Source organism: Coregonus lavaretus (assembly GCF_964263955.1).
Source record: "Coregonus lavaretus genome assembly, chromosome: 13".
In the NCBI taxonomy this organism is placed as follows: Eukaryota; Metazoa; Chordata; class Actinopteri; order Salmoniformes; family Salmonidae; genus Coregonus; species Coregonus lavaretus.
In genome coordinates this window covers 32,345,753-32,358,726 of record NC_140000.1, presented here as the reverse complement: position 1 = coordinate 32,358,726, position 12,974 = coordinate 32,345,753, and the positions used below count along the sequence as shown (strand labels likewise).

Below are 12,974 nucleotides of genomic sequence, written 5' to 3'. Positions count from 1 at the left end.
CTTTGTTGTCCTTAAGCCATTTTGCCACAACTTTGGAAGTATGCTTGGGGTCATTGTCCATTTGGAAGACCCATTTGCGACCAAGCTTCAACTTCCTGACTGCTGTCTTGAGCTGTTGCTTCAATATATCCACATAATTTTCCTTCCTCATGATGCCATCTATTTTGTGAAGTGCACCAGTCCCTCCTGCAGCAAAGCACCCCCACAGCATGATGCTGCCACCCCCCATGCTTCACGGTTGGGATGTTGTTCTTCAGCTTGCAAGTCTTCCCCTTTTTCCTCCAAACATAACAATGGTCATTATGGCCAAACAGTTCTATTTTTGTTTCATCAGACCAGAGGACATTTCTCCAAAACGTACGATCCCCATGTGCAGTTGCAAACTGTGGTCTGGCTTTTTTATGGCGGTTTTGGAGCAGTGGCTTCTTCCTTGCTGAGCGGCCTTTCAGGTTATGTCAATATAGGACTCGTTTTACTGTGGATATAGATACTTTTGTACCTGTTTCCTCCAGCATCTTCACAAGGTCCTTTGCTTTTGTTCTGGGATTGATTTGCACTTTTCACACCAAAGTACGTTAATCTCTAGGAGACAGAACGTGTCTCCTTCCTGAGCGGTATGATGGCTGCGTGGTCCCATGGTATTTATACTTGCGTACTATTGTTTGTACAGATGAATGTGGTACCTTCAGGCATTTCGAAATTGCTCCCAAGGATGAACCAGACTTGTGGAGGTCCACAACATTTTTTCTGACCTCTTGGCTGATTTCTTTTGATTCGATTTTCCCATGATGTCAAGCAAAGAGGCACTGAGTGATGTCAATTAGCCTATCAGAAGCTTCTAAAGCCATGAAATCCTTTTCTGGAATTTTCCAAGCTGTTTAAAGGCACCGTCAACTTAGTGTATGTAAACTTCTGACCCACTGGAATTGTGATACAGTGAATTATAAGTGAAATAATCTGTCTGTAAACAATTGTTGGAAAAATTATTTGTGTCATGCACAAAGTAGATGTCCTAACCGACTTGCCAAAACTATAGTTTCTTAACAAGGAATTTGTGGAGTGGTTGAAAAACGAGTTTTAATGACTCCAAACAAAGTGTATGTAAACTTCTGACTTCAACTGTATCTGAGCTCCATCAGCTAGGACTGATTAATCAAATCTCCCCATTTTTGCTCAATTTTGCATGCCTTCTCAAACAGCTACAACTGTATATGCATTCGCACATCAAGTCTTCTCTTGAGTTGGGCTCGGGGATGGAACAACTGTTGAACATCTGAGCTTGTGGTTGTTTGTGGGGGAAGGGTGGGGAGTGTGTATGAGTGTGTGTCTATGTATCCCACATCTGTTGCTATGGGGTAATGGTGTTAGGGACAATACAGGATGAATCACAATAATTGTTTGCCACAATAATAATTGCTTGCCAAAAATGTAATTTTTGTAATGCCAATCCTGGTTATTGGTAACAATCCTTCATATGAACTGCTTACATTATTACTCATATTATTCGTTAATTGTGGCAATAAATTAAAATATGCAAGATTTTTTTGATATATATAACTATATACAATACAATCAAGGTGACGGCATTGGAAATGCTTTTGGCAGTTCATCTGCTTCTGTTTTGTGAGTGGCACTCTGTGCTCTTTTTAAAGGATGGGTCCCAATCTCTAAAAGGCCCTAAGATACAGATGGACAGGGGTGGTCTGCCAGTCACTGGGACAACAACCCAACTTGGGATGGGGGGGGAGGTTTTAGTGGGTGGAATAGTGGAGAACAATTGGAGGTTTACTCAGTAGCAGTGCAAATACCATAGTACAGCTATATAGACAGTTAATCATTATGGTAATTTTTTATGGTAAATTTACAAACATATATTATGAAAAATATAATTGAAACTTGTATCTCATTATGGTAAATGGGGAAATATGTATAACCAATTATAATTGTAATGGCTTAGCTGATAATAAGAAAAGACTATCAGTATTTACCTGAAAGGAATATAATATCTATTGTTTACAGGAAACTCATTCAACAATTTTAGATGAAGTTGTGTGGAAAAAGGACTTGGGGGTGTGAAATATACTTATTCTATGGGCAAAGAACTCAAAAGGGGTGATATTAATTAACAATTTTGATCAGAATGTGCAAATTGTTCAAACAGATCCGCAAGGTACGGTATGTATACTGTATATATTTAGCGTCTGCTAAATGATGTAAATGTAAAATTATATATATATATATATATATATATATATATATATATATATATATACATACATGCATACATGCATACATACATACATATATATATATACACACACATACACACACCACACACTACCAGTCAAAAGTTTTAGAACACCTACTCATTCAAGGGTTTTTCTTTATTTTTACTATTTTCTACATTGTAGAATAATAGTGAAGAGGTCAAAACTATGAAATAACACATATGGAATCATGTAGTAACCAGAAAAGTGTTAAACAAATCAAAATATATTTTATATTTGAGATTCTTCAAATAGCCACCCTTTGCCTTGATGACAGCTTTGCACACTCTTGGCATTCTCTCAACCAGCTTCATGAGGTAGTCACCTGGAATGCATTTCAATTAACAGGTGTGACTTCTTAAAAGTTAATTTGTGGAATTTATTTCCTCCTTTATGCATTTGAGCCAATCAGTTGTGTTGTGACCAAGTCCATATTATGGCAAGAACAGCTCAAATAAGCAAAGAGAAACGACAGTCCATCATTACTTTAAGACATGAAGGTCAGTCAATATGGAACATTTCAAGAACTTTGAACGTTTCTTCAAGTGCAGTCGCATAACCCTTCAAGTGCTTTGATGAAACTGGCTCACATGAGGACCGCCACAGGAATGGAAGACCCAGAGTTACCTCTGCTGCAGAGGATAAGTTAATTAGAGTTACCAGCCTCAGAAATTGCAGCCCAAATAAAAGCTTCACAGAGTTCAAGTAACAGACACATCTCAACATCAATTGTTCAGAGGAGACTGTGTGAATCAGGCCTTCATGGTCGAATTGCCTCAAAGAAACCACTACTAAAGGACACCAATTATAATAAGAGACTTGCTTGGGCCAAGAGACACGAGCAACGGACATTAGACCGGTGGAAATCTGTCCTTTGAGATTTTTGGTTCCAACCGCCTTGTCTTTGCGAGACGCAGTGTGGGTGAACGGATGATCTCCACATGTGTATTTCCCACTGTAAAGCATGGAGGAGGAGGTGTTATGGTGTGGGGGTGCTTTGCTGTCTGATTTATTTAGAATTCAAGGCACACTTAACCAACATGGCTACCACAGCATTCTGCAGCGATGCGCCATCCCATCTGGTTGGGGCTTAGTGGTACTATCATTTGTTTTTCAACAGGACAATGACCCAACACACCTCCAGGCTGTGTAAGGGCTATTTTACCAAGAAGGAGAGGGATGGAGTGCTGCATCAGATGACCTGGCCTCCACAATCCCCCGATCTCAACCAAATTGAGATGGTTTGGGATGAGTCGAACCGCAGAGTGAAGGATCAGCATATGTGGGAACTCCTTCAAGACTGTTGGAAAAGCATTCCAGGTGAAGCTGATTGAGAGAATGCAAAGGGTGGCTATTTGAAGAATCTCAAATATAAAATATATTTTGATGTGTTTCATACTTTTTTGGTTACTACATGATTCTACAATGTAGAAAATAGTAAAAATAAAGAAAAACCCTTGAATAGTAGGTGTTCTAAAACTTTTGACCAGTAGTGTATATATTAATGATTTATCAAGCCTTCAAGCAATACAAGACTCTATTATTATGGTGGGAGATTATAATACGGTTTTAAATACCTCAATGGACCGTAAAGGAAATCACACTACAAACGATCACCCTTATGCACTTAAGGAAATCACGAATATCATGGACATATGGAGACTTAAATATCCTGACCTGGTGAGATATGCATGGCGGAGGCTCTATCAAGCCAGTCGTCCTCACTACTTTCTTTTGTCATTTTCGCTGGCACCAAAGGTTTAAAAAGTGTTGATAGGGGACAGACTTCTGTCGGAATAATTGGCATATACTGTACATTACTCTTACAGATGACAACTTGTTTTTAACCAGGACAGAATAATTCATAACTGGCTTTTTCCGACAGAATATACAGTAGGGACAGCAGATCCCCTTATTGTATGGGACACTTTTAAAATGTGCCTTTAGAGGCCATGCAATTCAATATGAAATATGGGGAAAAATGCATCAAATTATTTTTTAATCTTCAATATAGATAGGCTACCAAAAAGTATTTACTGAAACTTGTAACAAATGAAGGAGTCACCCATGATTCACCAAAGTACTTTAAGCACGTTTTCGTTTCAGTCTCCACAATCTCCACTTAATTGTAAAGATTTTTTTCTATTAATAATGTAAAAATAACAGCTGTACAGAAAGACTCATGTGAAGGTCAAATTACAGAGAAGGAACACCTTGATGCAATTAAAGCCTTTAAGTCCGGGAAAACTCCAGGGTTGGATGGCATACCAAACCTTTTTTGATGTACTCAGAGGACCGTTATTAGCATGTTTCAACCATGTTTTGTTTAAAATGGTAGATTATCAGATACTCAACAAGAAGGTCTGATTTCATTATTACTGAAACAGGACCCAAGTGATAAATAGAAAATACCCAGTCCATTGAAAAAATTGGAGGCCCTTACAATTCAGTTTTGTGATGCAAAAATTCTAGCAAAATGCATAGCGCATATAATTATAAAGGTGTTCTCCCGAGTGGCGCAGCGGTCTAAGGCACTGGAGGCGTCACTACAGATCCGGGTTCGATCCCGGCTGCGACTGGGAGACCCATTGTCCCATCACGCTCTAGTTACTCCTTGTGGCTGCATGCACGTTGACTTTGGTTCTGACACATTGGTGAGGCTGGCTTCCGGGTTAAGCGAGCAGTGTGTCAAGAAGGTCGAGGTTGCGTCCTCCAAAACCCGCTTCTTAACACCCGCCCACTTAACCCAGAAGCACCAATGTTTCAGAGGAAACACTGTCCAACTGACAACCGTGCCTGGCCCACCACAAGAGCGCGATGAGCCAAGTAAAGCTCCCTCCGGCCAAACCCAGACAATGCTGGGCCAATTGTGCGCCGCCCTATGGGAGTCCCGGTCACGGCCGGTTGTGACACAGCCTGGGATCAGTGCCTTAGACCGCTGCGCCTCTTGGGAGGCCCTCATGATTTATTTTAAATCCACAATTTTGATTCTTCCACAGCCTCAGAGGATCTAGATAATTTTTCTAACCTCTCTGGATTACAACCAAATTATGATAAATGTACTATATTACGTATTGGGTCACCAGAAAATACACGTTTTACATTACCTTGTAGTTTACCAATAAAATGGTCTGACAGTGAAGTGGACATTATTATTCATATCCCAGTTTACCCATTTGCTTATGGCCTTGCGACTTGCGACTTGTTTTTTAAATTATATGAGCAAAAAATATTCAATTTTATTTGGAACGGCAAACCAGACAAAATTAAACGGGCCTATTTATATAATGAATATGAATTCGGAGGGCAGAAATTATTAAATATTAAACCATTAGACCTCTCACTAAAGGCTTCAGTCATACAAAAGTTATACTTGAATCCGAACTGGTTCTCTAGCAGATTAATAAGAATGTCTCACCCCATGTTCAAGAATGGCCTTTTTCCCTTTTCAGATTACGACCTCTCACTTTATTATTTGAAAATGAAATAATCTCCAAAATATTGCTATTTCTGAAACAAGCCGTAGAAAGTTGGTTGCAATTTCAGTTTAATCCACCAGAAAAGACAGAACAAATATTACAACAAATATTATGGTTAAACTGACATATCAAAAAACTATATTTTTTTAAAGAAAAGAAAACCCGGTATAATCTTTGTAAATGAGATCATAAATAGGACTGGTGGTGTTATGTCACACATGCAGCTAACAAACATATATGGAAATATCTGCTCTACTCAAAATTACAAACAACTAATTGCAGCATTACCACAAAAATGGAAGAGGAAAGTGGAAGGGAAAGTAAGGAACTTGTCTGTCGGCCCTGCATTAAAGACCAAAATTGGTTAAAGAAAATTGTGATAAATAAAAAATTATACCAGTTTCATTTAAGGACCACCTGTGCCATATAGATTGCAAAATAGTTGGGAAGAGATTTTCGATGTACCGATTCCATGGCTCATGTTTTATGAACTGATACACAAAACGACGCTGGACTCAAAACTTAGAGTTTTTCAATATAAATTATTATACAAAATTGTTGCAACCAATAGAGTGTTATGTTAGTTTAGAGATATATGGGGGATGCAACCATCCCAGCTCTGCAGATTTTGCTGCAAAGAGACAGAATCATTAGATATATACATATTTACAAAGAAAATATATGGGGGATTGGAAATGATGCAGACAATTACATTGATGGAAGCCACAATCCATCTGTCATATTAAAACTGATCTACCCCCTAAAAAAAGAAAAATGATTAAAAGAAAAATCTATGGGAAGGAGATGTCGTGCTGCATGAGGCAAATGGTGGTCACACCAGATACTGACTGGTTTTCTGATCCACGCCCCTATCTTTTTTTAAGGTATCAGTGACCAACAGATGCATATCTGTATTGCCAGTCATGTGAAATCCATAGATTAGGGCCTAAATAATTTATTTTATTTGACTGATTTCCTTATATGAACTGTAACTCAGTAAAATCATTGAAATTGTTGCATGTTGTGTTTATATTTTTGTTCAGTGTAGTTTATACAGGTGTGTTAGCTTTAGGGCTGGGGGAAAAGTTTGACATCAATCAGGCCCCTGAGGACTGGAGTTGCCCATCCCTGAGCAATAGGGTGGTCGGCCTCAACGGGTGAGAAAATATGCCTTCACATAATCAGCACAGTTAATCCATTTCATCTACACATACTCATGGGTGAAACTCCCGCTCCACCCAACCCCGCCCTTCTCCCCATCAGTGAGTCTCACAATGATCAGATTCTCATAAAGGGAAAGGCCACATTCCAAGTTAATCAATCCTCTTCAGATAAAAATACAAGTGAGAATTTAATGAATTCACCCACACTGATAGCAATGAATTACGAGTAACACATTGTAAAAAGCAGCCAACTGAAGGAAAATGGCTTTCCACAGTCCAGGGTGCTTAACATGGATTCACAAAGAGCACACTTTCAGTAAAAACGAAATGTCACATGGTAGTTAATTAAACTGCATCTCATACAACAGTTATGTTAACTTCCTCATGTTAAACAGAGCATAGGCCTATTTTGTATAATGAGTGCTTACATATGATCTTACAATGCACAATAACAGATCAGTGAGTGCATTGAATTCAATAATGAAAAGGCAACTGTGGGTACAGTGGTCATTGGTAATGAAAAGTGTTTGGCATCTTAATCAAAATCAGACATGATTGAACTATTCTCATAATTTGGCATAAGGTAATTTAACAATGGGACATTTTTATTGAATTAAATATTTACTGTCAAAGAGAACAGATACTACACATGTTAGAATGTTGTTTCTATAAAAGGAAATTCATTAGTCATAATCTCAACCATTTATAACATTTTGTGAATCCATCTGCTTAACTTTTGTAGAAAAGCTGTTAGCTTTGTTGTGATATCAATGTAGAAGGCATTGTCTAAACATATCCCACTGGGCATACACTGGTTCAATCAAAGTTGTTTAAACGTAATTTGTTAACGTATTGTGATGTGGAATCAACGTGGAAAATACATTGGATTTGAAAAACGTCATCAACCAGTATTGTTTTCATCTAATTTCAACCAGTGTTGTAAACATTGAAATTAGGGTAAAACTTAAACACATTGATGTAACAACCTGTTAGTCAGGTTAAGTATGTATATGTTGAAATTTAGTGAAGAATTTCACGTAGGAACGTAACAAATATTTGTTATCCTATATTCAATATATATTGGGTGGTTGAAATTATGTTGAATTTTATATTTGACTAGACATTTTATTTGACCTTGGTTCAATGTTGATAGTAAAATGGTATGTTTGAATCAACGTCATGCTATCAACCTAAATAAAGAGGTACATTGAAATAAAATGTGAAGTCACAGTCAAACGATTCCTGCCTGAACAGTGACTCCTATACAGTTGAAGTCGGAAGTTTACATACACTTAGGTTGGAGTCATTAAAACTCGTTTTTCAATCACTCCACACATTTCTTGTTAAATATAGTTTTGGCAAGTCGATTAGGACATCTACTTTGTGCATGACACAAGTAATTTTTCCACCAATTGTTTACAGACAGATTATTTCACTTATAATTCACTGTATCACAATTCCAGTGGGTCAGAAGTTTACATACACTAAATTGACTGTGCCTTTAAACAGCTTGGAAAATTCCAGAAAATGATGTCATGGCTTTAGGAGCTTCTGATAGGCTAATTAACATCATTTGAGTCAATTGGAGGTGTAGCTGTGGATGTATTCCAAGGCCTACCTTCAAACTCAGTGCCTCTTTGCTTGATATCATGGGAAAATCCAAAGAAATCAGCCAAGACCTCAGAAAAAAATTGTAGACATCCACAAGTCTGGTTCATCCTTGGAAGCAATTTCCAAACGCCTGAAGGTACCAAATTCATCTGTACAAACAATAGTACGCAAGTATAAACACCATGGGACCACGCAGCCGTCATTCCACTCAGGAAGGAGACGCGTTCTGTCTCCTAGAGATGAACGTACTTTGGTGCAAAAAGTGCAAATCAATCCCAGAACAACTGCAAATGACCTTGTGAAGATGCTGGAGGAAACAGGTACAAAAGTATATATATCCACAGTAAAACGTGTCCTATATCGACATAACCTGAGAGGCCGCTCAGCAAGGAAGAAGCCACTGCTCCAAAACCGCCATAGAAAAGCCAGACTACGGTTTGCAACTGCACATGGGGACAAAGATCGTACTTTTTGGAGAAATGTCCTCTGGTCTGATGAAACAAAAATAGAACTGTTTGGCCATAATGACCATCGTTATGTTTGGAGGAAAAAGGGGAAGACTTGCAAGCCGAAGAACACCATCCCAACCGTGAAGCACGGTGGTGGCAGCATGCACTTCACAAAATAGATGGCATCACGAGGAAGCAAAATTATGTGGATATATTGAAGCAACATCTCAAGACATCAGTCAGAAAGTTAACGCTTGGTCGCAAATGGGTCTTCCAAATGGACAATGACCCCAAGCATACTTCCAAAGTTGTGGCAAAATGGCTTAAGGACAACAAAGTCAAGGTATTGGAGTGGCCATCACAAAGCCCTGACCTCAATCCTATAGAAAATGTGTGAGCAGAACTGAAAGAGCGTGTGCTAGCAAGGAGGCCTACAAACCTGACTCAGTTGCACCTGCTCTGTCAGGAGGAATGGGCCAAATTTCACCCAACTTATTGGAAGCTTGTGGAAGGCTACCCGTAACGTTTGACCCAAGTTAAACAATTTAAAGGCAATGCTACCAAATACTAATTGAGTGTATGTAAACTTCTGACCAACTGGGAATGTGATGAAAGATTTAAAAGCTGAAATAAATCACTCTACTATTATTCTGACATTTCACATTCTTAAAATAAAGTGGTGATCCTAACTGACCTAAGACATGGAATTTTTACTAGGATTAAATGTCAGGAATTGTGAAAAACTGAGTTTAAATGTATTTGGCTAAGGTGTATGTAAACTTCCGACTTCAACTGTATACAGTGGGGAAAAAAAGTATTTAGTCAGCCACCAATTGTGCAAGTTCTCCCACTTAAAAAGATGAGAGAGGCCTGTAATTTTCATCATAGGTACACGTCAACTATGACAGACAAATTGAGAAAAAAAAATCCAGAAAATCCCATTGTAGGATTTTTAATGAATTTATTTGCAAATTATGGTGGAAAATAAGTATTTGGTCACCTACAAACAAGCAAGATTTCTGGCTCTCACAGACCTGTAACTTCTTCTTTAAGAGGCTCCTCTGTCCTCCACTCGTTACCTGTATTAATGGCACCTGTTTGAACTTGTTATCAGTATAAAAGACACCTGTCCACAACCTCAAACAGTCACACTCCAAACTCCACAATGGCCAAGACCAAAGAGCTGTCAAAGGACACCAAAAACAAAATTGTAGACCTGCACCAGGCTGGGAAGACTGAATCTGCAATAGGTAAGCAGCTTGGTTTGAAGAAATCAACTGTGGGAGCAATTATTAGGAAATGGAAGACATACAAGACCACTGATAATCTCCCTCGATCTGGGGCTCCACGCAAGATCTCACCCCGTGGGGTCAAAATGATCACAAGAACGGTGAGCAAAAATCCCAGAACCACACGGGGGGACCTAGTGAATGACCTGCAGAGAGCTGGGACCAAAGTAACAAAGCCTACCATCAGTAACACACTACGCCGCCAGGGACTCAAATAATGCAGTGCGAGACGTGTCCCCCTGCTTAAGCCAGTACATGTCCAGGCCCGTCTGAAGTGCATTTGGATGATCCAGAAGAGGATTGGGAGAATGTCATACGGTCAGATGAAACCAAAATATAACTTTTTGGTAAAAACTCAACTCGTCATGTTTGGAGGACAAATAATGCTGAGTTGCATCCAAAGAACACCATACCTACTGTGAAGCATGGGGTTGGAAACATCATGCTTTGGGGCTGTTTTTCTGCAAAGGGACCAGGATGACTAATCCGTGTAAAGGAAAGAATGAATGGGGCCATGTATCGTGAGATTTTGAGTGAAATCCTCCTTCCATCAGCAAGGGCATTGAAGATGAAACGTGGCTGGGTCTTTCAGCATGACAATGATCCCAAACACACCGCCCGGGCAACGAAGGAGTGGCTTCGTAAGAAGCATTTCAAGGTCCTGGAGTGGCCTAGCCAGTCTCCAGATCTCAACCCCATAGAAAATCTTTGGAGGGAGTTGAAAGTCTGTGTTGCCCAGCGACAGCCCCAAAACATCACTGCTCTAGAGGAGATCTGCATGGAGGAATGGGCCAAAATACCAGCAACAGTGTGTGAAAACCTTGTGAAGACTTACAGAAAACGTTTGACCTGTGTCATTGCCAACAAAGGGTATATAACAAAGTATTGAGAAACTTTTGTTATTGACCAAATACTTATTTTCCACCATCATATGCCAATAAATTCATAAAAAATCCTACAATGTGATTTTCTGGATTTTTTTTTCTCATTTTGTCTGTCATAGTTGACGTGTACGTATGATGAAAATTACAGGCCTCTCTCATCTTTTTAAGTGGGAGAACTTGCACAATTGGTGGCTGACTAAATACTTTTTTTCCCCACTGTATGAGGGGTAATGCACTTCAGTGAGAACGAGTTTATCATCCAGATGCCTACCTCTATGTACCCTGCTTAGCTTTGGAAATAAGCTGTGTTCGTTCAGCTGAGCTATCATGTCAACACATTTAGATATTGATGAGCTTCCATACTCATTTGCATAGAGCAAGGTTCCCCAAACTCAAATCAAACTATTTTAAGTGCATTTCAAGTTTTATTTGATTTAGTGCTATTTTAACTTTGATTTATGGTTTAGATGGAGACATGAATCCAACATATCAGTGATTAATTTGTAGACAAACTGGATATTGAATTGTGAACACAACCAATTATCAACATTTAAAGGAGATGTTCTCACTGAAGTGTATTACCCGTCATAACAGTAGGAGCCACTGTTCAGGCAGGAATAGTTGGACTGTAGCTTCACATTTTATTTAAATATGCCTCTTTATTTAGGTTGATGGCATGATGTTGAAACAATGACATTGATTCAGACATACAATTTTACTATCAACATTCAAACAAGGTCAAATAACATGTGTAATCAATTATGAAATTCTACATAATTTCAACCATTCAATATAGGATTACAAATATTTTAAATGTTTCTGTGGAATGTTCTATGCAATTTCAACATATACATAGTTCTGATGATCATTTTGAAATTAGATTGATGTATGAACCCGTTAGTCAGGTTAAGTCAATTTAAGTTGAAGTTTTACCTTAATTGCAATGTTTACAACGCTGGTTGAAATTAGATGAAAAAAGTACTGGTTGATAACTTTTTCAAATCCAATGTATTTTCCACATTGATTCCACCTCACAATATGTTGACAAATTATGTTGAAACAACTGGAATGCTGTGATACATACCTTAGGATAGTCACCAACACCAGAATGTTTCCTACAAGCCCCGTTGAACAGAGGAATCCAATGAGAGAAGGTAAAATAGTGGTCTCTGTTAGATAGACAAAATTATAATAAACATGATCAGGGTCATTGCACTCATTGTCCCAAGATTCATTGAGAAGAACTCGTTGAGAGGTCCGATTCCAGAATGCACGTCCGTCCATTGTGGAAAAGCAAAACGCTGGTGATGAGTTACTGAAACGGAACTAAATATAATGTTCCATGGTCAGGTGGTGGTGATGGAGAGTTTTCAATCATTACTGCTGAACGGTCGGAGCTAACGTTCTCTTGAAGACTCTTGCAATGAAACGCCAAGAGCGCATTACTCACGTAGTTTGAACAGACGCGGTGTGCAGTTTCATTTGCATTGGTCATGCTCGGTATGCTGTTTATCAAACGAAACAGATTAACCAGATTTTATACATTCCCAGAGCATAACAGGATGTTTTCTCTTGAGATAAGATTGAGATTATTTGTCCAAACATTAGACTAGAAAAACCTTATTATTAGACATTTTGAAAACCACAATTTGTTGTGTTACAGCCTGAATTTGAAATTGATTAAATTGAGATTTTTTTGTCACTGGCCTACACACCCCCTAATGTTAAAGTGGAATTATGTTTTTAGACATTTTTACAAATTAATAAAAATTGAAAAGCTGAAATGTCTTGAGTCAATAAGTATTCAAACCATTTGTTATGGCAAGCATAAA

The 12,974-nt window shown here is 38.5% G+C and overlaps 1 protein-coding gene across 1 annotated transcript in view; it reads right to left on the bottom strand.

Annotated features, from left to right (window-relative positions):
- The window catches only part of LOC311140018 (melanin-concentrating hormone receptor 2-like), a gene marked incomplete at both ends in the record, with an annotated part of 42,757 nt that extends 30,331 nt beyond the window's left edge, over positions 1-12,426 (bottom strand). Inside the window, one exon of the mRNA XM_084174992.1 lies at positions 12,227-12,426. Coding sequence (XP_084031118.1) covers positions 12,227-12,426 — 200 coding nt within the window. The remainder of the gene's footprint in view (positions 1-12,226) is intronic.
- Positions 12,427-12,974: the final 548 nt, after the last annotated feature.